At 40.4% G+C, this 16,788-nt stretch overlaps 1 protein-coding gene across 1 annotated transcript in view; it reads left to right on the top strand.

The window, feature by feature from the left end:
• The first annotated feature begins 1,196 nt into the window (after window positions 1-1,196).
• Window positions 1,197-16,788, top strand: part of IGFBP3 (insulin like growth factor binding protein 3) — a 20,643-nt gene continuing 5,051 nt past the window's right edge. Inside the window, exons 1-3 of the mRNA XM_019539505.1 lie at window positions 1,197-2,525; window positions 7,419-7,645; window positions 10,182-10,301. Of these exons, the coding sequence (XP_019395050.1) occupies window positions 2,150-2,525; window positions 7,419-7,645; window positions 10,182-10,301 (723 nt within the window). The 5' untranslated portion in view covers window positions 1,197-2,149. The remainder of the gene's footprint in view (window positions 2,526-7,418; window positions 7,646-10,181; window positions 10,302-16,788) is intronic.

Raw genomic sequence — 16,788 nt, 5'->3', positions numbered from 1 at the left:
CTTGTGTCAATCCTGGACAACCAGCGACCTCTATTGGCAAATTTATAAAATGAGTAAGAAGACAAAGAAGTCAGAAAATCATGGTACATAATATACACTGGGAAGTTAAATTAAGTTGATCATCATCCTTTCAGTGCATCCTTATATTCATTCTCCAACTTAAATTCCAAACACAGTATTATTTCAATGTTGTTTAATCTAGCTTAAAATGTATCATCAGGGTCACCTTCAAGACAGTAACAGAAAAATATCAGTACTGGGTTAAAACACCAAGAAAGCTACCTAGAAAGTTGACCTTAAATGGTTTAAATGTCCAAATACACAATAAAGTTAGGACTATAGTAAGAATCCGCTCTTTTTAGGCAAATGAATGGTTGATCACTGAGAGGTGAACTTCAGTGCTAATAGTGAAATGGTCAAAAACAAGCAAATCTTCTGATTTATTTCGTTTCCATGGCAGGAAGTCGTTTTGCTAGGTAATGTGTTGTAAGCCCTATTCATTCTCACTCACATGAGTAATATATGTTTATTAATGAAAGGCCATAATATAGATAGAAACTAATTATGATCCATTTAACAAACAGCACACTGAAAAACTAGCACATTCTGAGTCCTGTTGAAAGTTCAAGCAGAAAAGGGTGTTTAAAAATCCCAGGCAGGATAGAGGCTGCTTTGCATTGATTAAAGACACACTTTAAAATTGCAGTGTAATATCCCCTGTGTTTGCTTGCTTATTTTGCTAATGTTTCCCCCGTTTTTGGATTTGCAAAAAAGACACTTTAGGGTAAACTGTTGTGCCTTGGCAAGGATGGACATTTTAATAAGAGTTCAGAGAGCTCTCTATAAAGACACTTAGGAGGAAGCAGTCATACATCACTTGCACTGAAAGTACCATGTTCCAGTGCCAGAGAGAGAGAGAGGGAGAGGAAAAAAAAAGACCAAGAGAAATAAATATACTCCAGACAATTTTCTCAAGGATTTGCAACTGTCATGTGAGATGGAAGCAGGTTCCAAGAGTATGTCCTAAACCTGAGTGCGTGAGTGTGAAAAGGCACGCCTCCCAGGTTGTCTGTGCTTTCAATCAGCTCCGATGTAGACAGGATTATAGACAGGAATCCAAAAAAAAAAAAAAAGAAAGAAAAGCGCACTCTCATTGAGCTTTGCTTGTGTCCCCCCTCATAGCGCCAAGGAGGGAGGGAATGGGAACGCTTTTCCTTGAAACAAAAGGCACATGATGTAGCCTCTCCTCTCAAAGGGGTTCCAGCACATCTCTTCCTAAAGGAGGTTTCCAAGAAATGCACTTAAATCACAAGTCTGAGGGGTTTTTTTTAACCCGCCTCCCCTTCCCCCTCCCCTTTACAGTACTTTCTGAACCAAAATCTGGATTTGGAGAGTCACTCCCCTGCTCCTGCAGTGCCACAGTTGTTCATTATTCATAGTCCGGGGCGTGTCCTAAGCAGGGGTCCTATATAGGCGAGACCTTCAGCCGCATGAGAGAACAGATGGGAGCCAAGAGTTACCGAGAGTAGAAGCAAATAGCAGGCAACAAAGAGAATAAAAAAGAGGGGAACTCGCTTTCTTCATTTATTATTATTTTTTTCTCTCTCTCCCTCTCCTCTTGTCCCCCAACCCTCTCTTCTCCTTTCTCCCCTCAGTCAGTTTTGGATCCACTCTTTTCTTCTTAATATATTTTTTTTCTTCTTTGCTGAGGACTTCTTCCTTTTGAAATCTTGATTTTTTTTTAATCTTTTTTTTTTCATTCTCGTGTGGCAAAAAAAAAAAGCAACCAACCCCCGCGATCTCTATGCTAAATAGTGACAAGCCAAGGGAGTTGGAGGATCCTGAGGGAGGAAGATAAAAGGTTTTTTTGCTTGTTGTTTTTTGTTTTTAATTTTTTGGTGGCCGGCGGAGCTTCCGAAAGCCTTCATCTTCTGGGGAGGGGGAGCTGCGGCCCTCCCCGCTCGGCTCTCGCGTGCGTGTCCTGCGCCCTCGTGGTGCGTGGCTGTGCCTCAGCCCCGCTCTCCCGGGCTTTCCCCACCCCCTGCGTGCCCGCGGTTGTGCCGCGGCGGGGGGCGCGCGTGTGCGTGCGTGTGTGTGTGTACGCGCAGCTCCGCGCCTCGCCTCGCTCCGGCCCCCCGTGCCGGTTGCCATGGTGCCGCGGCTCGACGTGCAGGGGGCAGTGGCGACGCTGGCGCTGCTGAGCCGGCTGGCGCTGGCGCTGGCGGGGCCGGTGGTGCGGTGCGAGCCGTGCGACGCGCGGGCGCTGGAGCAGTGCAAGCCGCTGGCGCCCGAGTGTGCGGAGCGGGTGCGGGAGCCGGGCTGCGGCTGCTGCCTGACGTGCGCGCTGCGGCTGGGCCAGGCGTGCGGCGTGTACAGCGAGCGCTGCGGCGCCGGCCTCAGCTGCCAGCCGCGCCGCGACGAGCCGCGGCCCCTGCAGGCGCTGCTGGAGGGCCGGGGGCTCTGCACCAACGCCACGGCGGCCGCCCGCCTCAGGACCTTCCTGCTGCCCGCGCCCCACGCCGCAGGTAAGCCGGGGGGCCGGACGGTGTGTCCCGGGCGGAGGTGGGGGGGGGTAGTGGGATCTCCTCCCTTAAGACCCCCTCAGCAAGTTGGGGAAAAGGCACGCCAGGGTCCTGGGGGAGGTGGGATCGCCTTGATTCGACCAGCACCGGCTCAGAGAGCTGGAAACAAGGCGGGCAAGGTTCTGTGGGGACATGGGATCCCCTTTGTTAGACCCACTCCACTAACCGGACAAAAAGGCACAGCAGGGTCTTTGGGGAGATGTGATCTCTTTTATTAGACCCACTCTGCTAGCCAGAAAAAAGGCACAGCAGGGTCTTTGGGGGGATGTGATTTCTTGTATTAGACCCACTCAGATAGCTGGAAGAAAGGCACGCCAGGCTCTTTGAGAAGATGTGATTTCTTGTATTAGACCCACTCAACTAGTTGGAAAAAAGTCGCACCAGGTTCTCTGGGAAGATGTGATCTCTGTTGTTAGACCCACTCAACTAGTTGGAAAAAAGGCACACCAGGTTCTTTGGGTAGATGTGATCTCTTGAATTTTACAACTTGATCATTTGGATCTGGACACCAAGATAGCTGGAAAGAGTCTTCTTCTTTGCCAGCTTCCAGGTGTTTTTATCCAAAAACTGGCGAAGAAGAATTTTTCTAGCTATTCAAGTTGCTCTGATAGAAGGCATCACATCTACCCTAAGAACCTTGTCTGCTTTTTTTTTTTCCAGCTATTTGAGTTAGTGTTGGTTTAATAAAAGAGATCACATCTACCCAATAAACCTGGGGGGGTGGGGGTTGGTTGTAACTGTGTTGGTCTAAGGAAATAGGCAGGCAAGGTTTTTTGGGTAGAAGTGATCTCTTTTATTAGACCAACACCAACTCAAATACTTGGGAAAAAAAGGCAGGCAAGGTTTTTTGGGTAGATGGGATCTCTTTTATTAGACCAACTAAATAGTTGGGGGAAAGTTCTTTGCATGCTTTTGGTCACAAGCACCCTTCTTTGGGCAGTGAGAGACTTGCTGTTAGGGAGATCACATTTAGCCAAAGAAGATTGTCTGCCTTTTTTCCAGCTTTTTGAGTCAGTCTAATAAAAGAGATCACATCTACCCAAAGAACTTTGAGCCTACTCTTAACAGCAGCAGTCTCCCAATGCTTGAAGAAGAGTGGTTGTGCCCAAAAGCTTGCAAATAACTCTTTCCCCCAAAGAACCACAAAGGGACTTCAAGGGGCCATCTAGGCCAACCCCAAAGCATCCCCAGCTAGATCATCCCAGCCAGGGCTTGGACTAGTCTTAAAAAGCTCCAAAGATGGAGATTCCACCACCCCTCTGGGCGACCAGATCCAGTGTTTTGCTTCCCATGGCATGTAGGAGAAAATTAATAAATAACTGAATTAGAGGGGAGAGGGCTAATAATGGGGCAGCTGGCTTGGAAAGTCAGTGAGGTTGCCTTGGGTGTCCAGATCCAAGTGATCAAGTTGTAAAATTCCTAGAAAGAGGCGAAGGAAGGAACAGCCCCCAGTAGATACTGCGGATCTAGGATAATGGGAAATGTAAAAGCAGGGCATAAAAGAGGGGGTCATTGGTGCATCCTCCAACAAGAGATGGGGTCATTGGTATCCCCTGCCAAGAGAGGGATCAGCAGTTAGAACAAAGCATTTGGAGGCCAGAAGCTTGAGCAGAAACAAATACCATCTGCCCCTTTGTTGCACACACAGGAGGGGCAGAAGGCATCTCTGCCATCCCCCTTGTGTGGCTGGTGAGGGGCAGCGTTAACAGCATGCTGCTGTGAGCAGGCCCCTGTGGAATGTCCACAGCCAGGGAAATTTGAGAGGCACCTCCAGAGCGCGTGCTTTGCTCTGCCCAGATGGCACTGGCCAAATCGGTGTGGAGCGTGGAACAAATGCTTCCCAGGAAAGCCTGGGAAAAGGTTTTGGACGGCTGTTCTTTTGGAAGCAGCCTGGCCTTTTTCTGCTAGAATGTGTGCAGTCTTTCTTTTTTTTTTTTTTGGCTGGCCTCTCTTTCCCTGTGTGAGAGGAAGTGGCAGCCAGGGTGCCCTTTGCTGGCTGCTACAAAAGCACAAGATGCCTTCCTATAATTATTTCCGCACTGCTCCCAAGCTGTGACAGTTTGAATAAGGAAGCGCTCAAAAACTGCAGAGTCAAGTTAAAAACCTCAGTGAAACACATGGCCGCCTCCACCCTGGAACTCCATACTGTTAACCCTGCCTTAACATAACTCCAAAATGAGGGGAGTCTGCCTCCAACGGTGTGGGACTTGGCACAGTGTAATGATTGGTTGTAATTATTTTTATTTTCTAACTAACCAAGATGGGGAGGGCTGATGGATTTCAACTGTTGAGTCCAAGTTGAAGTCAATTTCAACCTTAGCCTAAAGAGTTAAAATGTTAAAGCTGTATTTGTGTGCTCCATACTCAGCCCAAACTCCTGTTGAAGTCAGTGGGAATGCTGCCCATGTAAAATGCGCAAAGAAAGTCTCCTACTGTTCACATTCAAGGAATAAAGGCTGAGTGCTCATATTCAGGGAGTGAGAAATGAGTTGCATGAAGTGCCTGTCTCTTTAAGACTCTCCTAAAGTTTCAATCCTAAATCCAAATTTCAAGTCCAGACCCTAGCATCCAGAAAGCTCTTTAAGAATAGGATCAAATCTTTTCCCATGTGTAGAATTAGCTACAACACCATGTAAAATCCTTTGTGTTGTGTTTAAATTACAGGGAGTGCTAAAAGCTTTTATAGAGCTGCATATTTTACATTGTCATATTCAGGCCAAATTTACAAGGCCACTAATTTGCTCAAGCTAGATCTTTTTGGCTTTTAAACAATTCATAACTTTTTGAGACCTTTCTACTACTTTTAAAAAAGAAAAATCTAGCTCTCCAATTGTAATGACTGTTTCATACTGGTTTTAGATGAATATATTACATGGCAACAGCTGTGCAGAACAAAGTGATGCAATGCAGCATGCCTTTACATTATAAAAACATGCAAGTAGTAACTGTGAATTTCAGTTGTCAGTATATATATACTGATTGCTATGACAGCTTATTAGAACTATGAAATGGCCTTTGTGATGTACTGGTTACGTAATGTACCTTTAAAAAATCTGTACATGCAGGGTAAATTCTAAAAACTTGCAAAGACTACAAAACGTATCAGACAGCCGTTTTACATTTAGGCAAGTCAGATCTGTTATGTTCCATTATGTTGTCTTTTACAAACTTCACTGAGAGAAAAATGAGAAAAAAACTCCTGTTAAAAAAAACAAAACACAAAAATATGAAATACTGCTGAGATTCTGAATTGAACCCACACAGATCAGGAAATTCAGAATTCAGATCTAAGCTTCCTTAATCCGTTTGTACTGGGAGCTAGATTTTCCTGGTCCGTTATGACCTTTGCTGGCAGTGGCTAGGCTAAAACCACTGGCAGGCACCAAGATTGTTACCTCTGATCTGACTTCCTGTGCCTGTGTATTACAGGGACCGTACTGCCATATGTGCTGAAATGCTTAATCTCAGTGGGTGTGTTAGGATGGGCTTTCTGTCTTTACAGTGAATTTGTTGTTTTTTGGGTTTTAGTCAACCCTCCAGCGCTATTTTGATACAGATTTTGTGGTTTAATTTTAGTATGTCATTGAATCAAGGAAGTTAAAAGTAATTTATGCTTTGCATATCAGTTATTGTGCATTCCAAGAGCAGTTTCCTTTCTTTCCATTTTTCTTAAGTTTACATAGCCATCTGCCAAAGTGCTACAGTGCAAAAGTTAATGTGAATTAGCTGATAGGGAGATGAGACTTTGAAAAAATACCATAGAGAAAATGCAGTTCCATGAGAAGAGTCCTGTAAGAGGTGGAAATTTGGTATAGACATATTCTTTAGACTTTACAAAAACATTGTACGTCTACAGTGTTTGGGGGCACTTTCTTCTCCATCTACTTTCCATATAAGTACTGAGGAAATAAAGAATTTTTAAACTCAAGCACATAGAAAAGCAAATAAATGTTTGTCTTTTGCCACCATAGCAGAATTGATGAAAGTGCTGTGTTCAGAATCGTGAAATAAATTTCATATCCAATCAGAAAACTTTTTTCAGTTAAGAGGGGAAAAAACTTGCTGAACTTTTCAGTTTCTGTGGCATGTGGGATACAGTTAAGAAATAACAGCTGAAAATAAAAAAGGGTAATAATGCCAATTAAAGCCAAAGTAGTGGTATTAAATTTATAAATACTGTTTTGTTAATTAGCTGACTAAGGAAGACAAGCTGAATATCATACAAGGTACTAGAAACCATAAGACCATGATAGGAATACATTTTCTTTAATAAATGTTAACTGGATCAGCTATAGGACAGAATTATTTTTTTGAATTTTTTGTATGTCTCACACCCTTCAAGTTGCTAACAGATTTTTGAATCCATTCCAGACTCTGGAAATGATTGAGTCATGGTGTACATCTGCCCCCTTCTGGTGGGAAAAATTCAAAATAAGGTTATTGGAAGTATATTTAATTTAGATATCTAATTTTAAAATTATTTGAAATCATATTCAGAATATGAAATTGTTTTCCAAAGAATTAACGAGACGGCAAAAATGTACAAATAATAGCAACCGTCAGTTAAAGTTTAAAATAATCAGTAGGTAGTAATAAAGACATTTCTGCACAGGTTGCACCAAATTATTTGTGAATATTTCATAGAATCATAGAAAAGTAGGCCTAAAAGGGGCCTCTGAGGTCTTCTAGTCCAAACCCTGCCTGAGACTGGATCATCCCTATCTTATGTGTATTTTAAAGAGAAAAAAACACCCTTTTTAATAATCTCTTGAGTTTCAAATTCTCAGCTGAATTTTTTTTTAATTTTTATCATTATTGAATTTATTTTATTTGAAGGAAATTCCAGTGATTCAGAAGAAGACCAGAACGCCAGTAGCATAGAGAATCAAGCTATTCCCAACTCTCACAGAGTGTCAGATTCCAAATCTCATCAACACCACACCAAAATAGATGTCATCAGGAAAGAACAAGCCAAAAATACTCAGCGCTATAAAGTGGAATATGATTCACAAAGTACAGATACATTGAATTTCTCTTCCGAATCCAAACAAGAGACTGAATATGTAAGTATTTTTATAACCCAAAAAGATACCTGCATTGCATTACACCCCCCCCCCCTTTTTCATGGTACATTTGATGAGATGAATAGAAACCCTTATGATGGTGATTGTTGTAGCTTTTTAAGGAGTTCTGGCTCTTTGACCAGTAAGTAGAACTATTGGAGTTGCAGATACAGAAAGCCAGTAGAGCATATAGGTTAGATTTTGAGAGTAGAGGGGGAGAGGTTTTTAATATGACTTTCAATAATGATTCTTGGAAAGTAAGGGTTGGATCATACTCCACCTGTTAAATGCCTGAGTGATTTTTATTCCATATCACTGCAGTTCCTGGAAATTCATTAATGCTTCTATTTTTGTAACATGCTATCATCTTATCTTTAGAACTTAGTCATGAAAAAGAAGTGAGGAAGAAGAAGATCTTACTCACCTTTAGCCTTAACAGTTTTCAGGTGGTTGAGTAGGGTGAGATAGGAATACACTTAGGTGCCTAATTAAATAGTATCTGGCCATACAAGTCTTTCTTTTACCTGTCATGGGAACAAATTGCACTCAGTATGAACAGATGCAGTATAGTCCATTGATTATTTTTTATTACACACAGGCGAAAAAGGAAGTGTCATGCAAAAAAGCAAAAAGACTTTGCACTCAGTGCAATAACTTAAGTATGTGCTGTGTGGAAAATTATGGAAAGCATGGGACTGGGTCTTAGCTTTTGATGGATTTTTCTAGTGCACACAAAACAGTATCTAGATTTGTGGTGATTTCTCTAAGGCAGTGTAAATGCAGATAATGGCTGAGGAAGACACAACTTGCTACCCTTTCTTAATCCCTTTATACACTATTGGCTAGACTTGCAGGGGAACCTGGAGAGAAGGGATTTGAGCAGGGCATACTCTTAGACAACCTGGTTATGATCATGTCAGTGGCAACGGGCATACAAACTATTACTTGGCATACTTTGGCACTTCATCACAATATCCACGACTGATCTACACATAGCTTTCCATCTACAGAAAGAAGGATATAAACCTGGACAAGGTAGAGAGTTGTAAGTGGAGATAAGAAAAATCTGCAAGAGAGTTTGAATATGCAGAAAAATCAGTCTCTGAAGTCAAAGGAGCCAGATATTCCAATTAAAGCATGTTGCTTTCTTGGTTTTGGAATGTGCTAGTTAAAAAAAAAAGTTGGGGAATTGGGAGGGGAGGGTGGAGAGAGAAAGATCAATGTACAAAAAAAATAATAGACTCTTGATCCATGACTAATCCTCCTAGGACCTATATAGATAATAACAGAAACATTTTTATAAGGACTACTCAACTGCGTATCTCGCTTCTTGCTTTCACACATAAGGATTTTTTAAGTGCCTTAGAAGCCCGTCTAATCATTGTCTAATGATGCCGATAGGCAACTAATGTTGGGGTTTTCACAATGAATTAAGCACCTATACCCACTGATTTCAGTTCCCATTGAGTTTAGTATGGCCAGGATTTTTACATGTGTAATCCTTTCTAATATGAGAGGACTTATGGACTTAAGCAAGCTGCTTGCATGAGTAAAGATTGCACAGCCTTATTCTCACTGAGTAATGTTGGACCTTTAGTAAACAAATGTCTTTATAACTATGCATATGTTTACTCTTGATCTTTCTAACTCTTCAAGCCTATTAACAACTCTAAATTTTTTGCTGTTTTTGTAAACCTAACAAAGAAACAAATCTTTGAAAGTGTAGGATTTGCAGTCAGTTTGTCTGAAGAGGGTTGTTTGTTTAAGGAATTGCCAATAAGAGCAATTTAAAGAACTTGTTCAGAGTTGAGGAGATTGATACTGAGAGCAAATATATGAAAACTGTAAAGAGGGTATTTGCCAAACAAAGTATTCAATTTTAAACTTATGCAAAACTGTTGAGTCTATATGTATAGAGAACCTCAGATGAAAGACACCTTATGTGTGCAAAGTATTAATGTTACTAAAAAATATGAGTATCATTGACTTGAACTAATTGAGAGTTGCACCAATAAGTCTTTGTGTTGATACAGCTACTTAAACATTTAAAACTATGTGTTCATGCAAGGAATTCTTTCAGGTCCACATTTTAAAATTGAGCTGGTAGAATAAGTCGATAATATGCACATGCAGATGTGCAGTTTAAGCAAGAGTTGTAGGCAGTAATTCCTTAATGCTAATCCCATTGCTGATGTTAAGTGCCTCTTTGCCCTCTGGTAAATCACTTATACTTTCTGCTCCAGTTCTCTCAGGTATAAAATTGAACTAATTATGCTTGCTGCCCTACCTCAAAGAGACTGTACTGAGGAGTAATTAATTAGTCTATGAGACAGGGTTTTTAAAAGTGGTTTTCTAAGTGCTTTTCATTGCTAAAATTTGTCCAACATTTATCCTCGCAATGCTGTCACCTTTGTTTTATACATATATTAATGGAGTTGTTTGGTTGGGGAGTTTAATATTTACACATTTACTAATAATAAGATGATAAGAGACAAAGTTTGAGCAAGGGAATTTCTAAAAGTGTTCATTGTGACAGGGTCCCTGCCGTAGAGAAATGGAAGACACATTAAACCACCTTAAGATCCTGAATGTCTTGAGTCCAAGAGGATTCCATATTCCAAACTGTGACAAGAAGGGATTCTACAAGAAAAAGCAAGTAAGTAATATTCCATTTTCATGTGTATTTCAGCTCTGCTACATCTTTATCTATTAATACTAAGTTATTTTAAAAATTGGTAATAATGTTAATGTACATTAGAGAACATTGTGTTGAAATACTAATTTATGCCCAATTTTAGCACGTGGTTGTCTAGCACTGAATCATGTCAGGTGTGGATGGTGTTTTTATTTGCTGTCGTTCATGACAACAGATGACAACAGAATCTGAGAAACCTCATACCTAATTACATGTGGGTTGTCTACAGCCCTGGGTACTAGTGCCCTTCAGTTTAAAAAAAGCAAATCCTCTGTCATAACCCACAGAGCTAAATGTTGCAGTAACCATCTGACTGTAATAGATCAATGCTTTGAATTGTAAATAGCTGTTTGAAATTTCCTAGAAGAACTGGGTTAGGTCATATTACAAAAAGCAACTTGAGAAGCTATATATCTGTCCTTTATATGCTACAGAGATCACTTCCAAAATCCAGGTCATGTTATCACAAAAGTGATATGCTCAGTATTTACTCTGCAGTAATGCCAGTTCTCAAATGGATTTGGTTTTCCATTTCCATTTGCGTACAAGGTTGTGACCTTTCTTCACAAATGTATACCACATTCCAGCGATCCACATCTTTGTTTCCTCCAGATTAAACTGAAATTCTCTGCTTAGCGCTGCCCTTAAAGTGCACTCAGAAACTTTGGCAAGTACAGTATACATCAGGCCCCCTGCTTTGTTCTATTCTATGTACATAGAACATAATTCCAAGATTTAGATGATTGTATTGGCTCGGAGTGTGTTTCCTGGTGCAATTCAAGGTGAACCTTTTAGTCTACAGAGCCAGATAGCAGGCAGGGTCTTCAGGTTTTCTAAAAGGTAGACAGCATACTTAGCCTACTTAATTTGTCAATCTACTTGCCCCTCTTATTTGTGATTACACCAGAGCATCTCTCCCATAACATGCCTGTTATAATTAAAGCAGTAATAAGTTCCCATTCAGTGGGTGCATCTACACGTGTGTCCAACTGCACAGTTGTTACTGCACAGTTGTCATTTAGCAAATACAAAATGACTGTGCAATTATTGTCTTTACTGCACAGTCCCAGCAATGCGTGGCTTGTTTCTGACCCTATTGCACAGTAGCAACAAGCTGCTGCACTGTAGCTCGTTGCTACTGTGTAGTAGTGTTAGCATCACAGTCCATGTCCACCGATGCTGCATTGCTGTAGCAACGAGTTACATTGCCATACCTCATAGCTACAGCAACATAGTGTCTCGTGTAGACACACCCAGCATGTCTTAGCTCTTTTGTAATTTGGTTTTGTCTGCTGGGAGTAAAGAGGGTAAAGTGACCAGCTGCCCAAACTTGGGAACCAGTGGTCTGTGGATTTTGCTTTAAGACTGGAGCTCTCTAACGGATGGATCCTGAGTTTCATAAGCAGTATTTCCTTTTAGGTTGCATCCCAACACCTGGGTTAAGCAACTCCTGTGGATTGGCTGATGGGTGTTTACAATGGGGGCCTTTGGTTCCAGAATTCACTTCTACCATTTGCCTGACTGCATATTTTGTTTGATATTAAGACCGTGCTGCAAAGTTTATGCATTCACTTCACTTTTTCTGAGCTGGTGATTATTTTCCCAAGCAGGACAAATTTCTTTTATGGGTTGGAGTTCTGACTTAAGTTGAAACCAGTGTTTGTCCCAGGATATTTTACCTTGCTGTAAATTAGCTAATGGTAATATGCAGATCTCTATCTGTATTTATACAAAAATGCTGATAATATCAGTGTGAGTTCCTTCATGGACTGAGCCCAGCACAGACCTTCTCGAGTAGGAACCAAGACTTTGTGTCTGTTCTTACACAAGTATTTAGTTTTCTTGAATATTTTAATAGAATATTAATAGCATTTCATAGAATTTTAATAGGATAGATATGAATTCCAAGTGGCATGTTCTTTCAGACCTACCATAGTTCTTGTGCTACTATAATTCATAAGGAAGACTGTAGATCAAGATTTAGCTCTAAACTTTAAGGTATGTTTTTGAGCTGCAATAATACTGCCACTGGGCATCTCTCCACTCAGGAAAATGATTTTAAAATAAATACACCTTTGTACTAGTCTACTCTTCATTCATAGTGATTTATTTCATAGGTGAAGGTCTCAGGCAGGGGCAGCTGCTTCCTTGTTGAGTGTAAACTGTAGTGAATGTTCCACAAGAGGACTTCAAACTGTATCGTCTGGATTTAGGACGGGGTTCTTGTGCTACGCAACAACCCAACAGGTTGGCAGGGGATTGAGAGGTGCTTTCAGATATGCTCAAGTCTTGTGCCAAGGACTTATAATTTAATGGGAATTTTAAAAAGCACAGAACCTTGTAGGAATGGTTAGCAACCTGTATATTGGTGCATTTATTGAGGAGAGGTAAAGCCAGCATAAGCAAGTTTCCTACCTTAAATAAAGACCTAGTGATACCATCTAAATGGATCTATTATCAGATCTTGATACAGTTTCACTCCCAGACAGGTATTGAGGATGCAGTTTACTAGTCAAAAAATATAAAATATGAATTAATGTATCTTTCTAAAATGAATTGCTGGAATGGGGAAAAAAATCCATCAGTTTGAGTAATTAATAACTGCATGTACTTGCTGTTGTATGAATTGACTTAGCGTTTTACAGCTTAGAAATGCAGGAATCCTTGGGGTTGAAGTAGGCTTCTAATCTGCTATATATTTTGCATATTTTGTATATGAATAACAAAGCATTATTGTATTTATTTCCTGTTTTTTATTTGGATCTGTTGGTGATTTTTTTATAATTTGTTAACAGTATTTAACCAATCAATTGCCTGAACTTTATTTGACTGATCAAATATCTAAACCTAGGATGAACACAAAGGTCTGCCCATACAGAGCACTTGGCAAGATTATGGCTTTTGTGCCTACTTTTACTATCATAATAATACTCATCTTGCAGGTTATTATGATTATGAAGTGAATACATGATCTGAGACCCTAAGAAGATAAGGGTGCTCAGAAGTGCAAATTAAGTTTTGTAGACAGATATAATCCAATTAGTATAATGTATGTCTGTACTGTGTCAGGCAATACAGTGTAAACCAGCACAAAAAAAGTACTAAAAAAAGACACAGTGACACTATTAATAGGTAAAAGATCAGTTGAGAATGAATTTGATGAAGTAATACCATGATCATCTCCAGCAGTTATAGGATGTCTTTCATTTTAATACCACATTTTTCTTGAATACAAGATGACCCTGAATATAAGATAATCCTTACCAATAATTAGGTTCCAGGTATAGAATCTAATTATTAGAGGTTTGCCTTGAATTTGTCCCCCTCCCACTGCTACGGCAGGGAAAATAAAGATATGGGCAACAGGTGGTCACCTTGTCTTCTGTCCCCCACCAACTTCTTTCTCCTGCACCCCCTCCCCACTAACTGTCAGACCTCGCTGTCCTTGAGCACATGGAAGTGAAGAATAGGTATAAAGACACTGAGTTTGAAATAAACAAGCCTGTTTATTTAATAAACAATTTGCCCTGCCACATGCCCCTAGTTACTGGGCAGACCTGGCACTAAAGTTAGTGACAGGTTGTATATACACATATGTTAACGCTCTTTAACTAAGCACGCCTACATTTGATACCTGCATTTTCAGCAGGGTGGATTTACTTTAAATCAAATTAATATAAATTATGATTTAAATCACTGGTCAGGAAGCCTCAATTTAATCATTGCTTTCTGCAAAAACTGTATTTTTGTCGTTTGATGTAACCTCACTCAAAACCTCACTCAAAATAATATACTATTGAGTTGCATTGTACATCTTGTGGGAGAGTTAGTTTGGTTCGTCCTGCTTTCTTCAGAGCAGCTGCTGCAAAGTAGTAGTTAAGGAAGTCTTTTGCAATTTCAACAACGTTCTGTTCAAAATGTTTCTCTTTTGTTTCTATTGCCCCTCCATCCTTGCATTTATCTCAAGACTTCTTATTGCCCAGATCTACTCCACTCTATTCATTTAACTTATTGAAATTTTGCACTTTTAGAGAGAGGTAACGACTTGACTCTGTGTACTCAAACTTGCGGAGAGACAATAGGGCTGATGAGTAGGTAATCAGGTCTGTTATCTCTTATCTCCATATACTGCTCTTAACACGGTTGTTATCTCTGGAGACACAAATCCACACTTTGATAAATGAAACTAAGCATCACAGAGATGCTTAATGTGATCTTATAGAGTGAGCATGGAGTCCCATTGGGTGGAGTGGTTTTCTTTAATCTTTACTAATATGTAGAGGAGCCTCTGGGAACCCCATAAAATTGGGTCCATAATATAATCCATGGTCTGTTGTGAGTTATTTATACAACTTTTCTAAAAAGGTTACGTGAACATATTGCCTCAAACAATGTATAATTAGAAATTATAATCCCTATTCCATGATGGTATCTTTGAGCATTAACATATCCTACAATTAAATTTAAAAAAACTGATTTAAATAAAAAAGAAATCCTTTTTTTTCCAATGTTTTTATTACCTTTACTAGGGAGAATCACTGGCTGCATTTGTACTTCAGTTTCTCCTATAATGTTGGAATCTTGAAAATCATATTTGTTAATGACATTATTTGGAAGATAAAGAGTTTTAAGGTGCTGAATAGTAAATGTTAGTATTAGTTTTGTTAGGGTTTAATTCAGAATTTATTAAAGCTAATGCTGGATTAAAAAATTCCTATTGATTTCATTTAGCTTTGGATAAACTTTGTTGAAGGGTGAATTCTATACTGGTTCCATTCTTAAAGATATGACTACAGAAAACTATCTGAATAGTTAGCTACAGATAATCAGTGAATCAGGAAAATTACTAAGGTAACTTCAGTGAAGACTCAATTTTTCAGTTGTGCTTTTTCCCTTAAAAAATCCCACCCATTTTTTTATTTCAACCTGATCCTGCAGTCGGCTCAAAGAAGTACCATTTAAATTATCATTGCATGAACTACATAACTAAGAACTTGAGGCCCTGAAGAAAAAACATTGTATTATTACACATGTAATTATGTTACATGTCATTATATGTGATCTTCCTATCCAAAGCTGTAACAAAAATGGTACCTGTGTAGGTAGGTCCTCTGTGAACTTTCTGAACAGGGATAAATTTCACTGTCTGTGAATAAAAGACACCAGCAAAGAGTGTTCATCTGACCACTCATCTACGTTGGAAAATTAATTTCCTTGTCCCTTCTCAGGGTAAGGAATGAGGACATAGGCTATTTTCCCTTGTGCTGGAAGGTGTAGGGGAGCAAGGATTTTCACAACACATAGTACCATTATTCTCACTTACTTAGTTGTAATCTAGGAAGAACCTGGTAAATTTGTGTCATGGCCTCTTTAAAATTGTGGCTGGTCTTCATTTAGCTCTGATGAACCTGTTTCTGCATCAAATGTTTGGTGAAACCCCCATCATGAGACATAGGTTGACTAAGGAATGCTTGATATGACATTCTGTGACTATGGGGGTAAAGTGCTCCATGTTTGAAGAGATGGAAACCTCAACGGTTATAGTCCTTCCTTTTAGCTGGATTAAGTGTAGAGATAGTTGGTGGAGCCCTGTTGGGGATGAGTGTTGTTAGCAGGAAGCAAGCAACAGCTACATTAACTGTACTCTGTGAGGAGGACTTGCTGTCTTGATCTGGCCTGGGGGCAGAATGAAGCAGGCACCCCTGTCCTGACTATTTTGGGGTGCTGAGAAGATTATGGTCACTGTGCATGATGCAATAAACACTACACTATCATTTCCTTTACTAAATAGAGGCAGTTGATAGTTAGCCATGATAGGGCCTTCTTACACCTTACACTGAGCCGTACAATTGTTGATCAGTGTTAGTGCTAAATTGAGTTTTGATCTGTCAAAATTCAGGCCGGCAGAGACCTGAAGGACTGAATGGTAAGAATTCTCCTCCCATTCCAGGCTTCCCCCTGCCCCCCATTACTTGTGGCTGTCCATGCTGTATATGCCAAGGGAGCAGGCAGGGAAGGAGCCACTCTAGGCTACACCTTAGTGTAAATACCCCACCCACACCCCCTCCACTGCTGGCCCAGATTGGCCCACTGCTGCTTAGTGTAACACGAGCTGGGTAACATAGATCTGAGATAATCCTGTCCTGGAGAACTGTAAATTTGAGCTACATAACAAGTGCTTAAAACTAGGTTAAGGTAGCACCTTGGGGTGCCTACACACATGCTCCAACACATTCTGGTTAGAATGCATCAGAATGCATCAAAGCGATTAATCGAGCATTCTAATCAGAATGCTCCAGTGTGCTGCAGTGTCTCATGTATTCACTGTCCTGTGTTTCAGAATGGCAGCCGGGGTGCCTTAACTAAAGCTCATCAAACGAACTAAAGTGCCCCCACTGCCATTTTGAAATGGGGGACCCTGAATACACAAGATGCTGCAGGGGTTTTA

This window comes from Crocodylus porosus, unplaced genomic scaffold, assembly GCF_001723895.1.
Source record: "Crocodylus porosus isolate Cpor-Errol unplaced genomic scaffold, CroPor_comp1, whole genome shotgun sequence".
NCBI lineage: Eukaryota > Metazoa > Chordata > Crocodylia > Crocodylidae > Crocodylus > Crocodylus porosus.
Note: the sequence above shows the minus strand (reverse complement) of the source record. Positions and strands in the feature narration are given on the sequence as shown.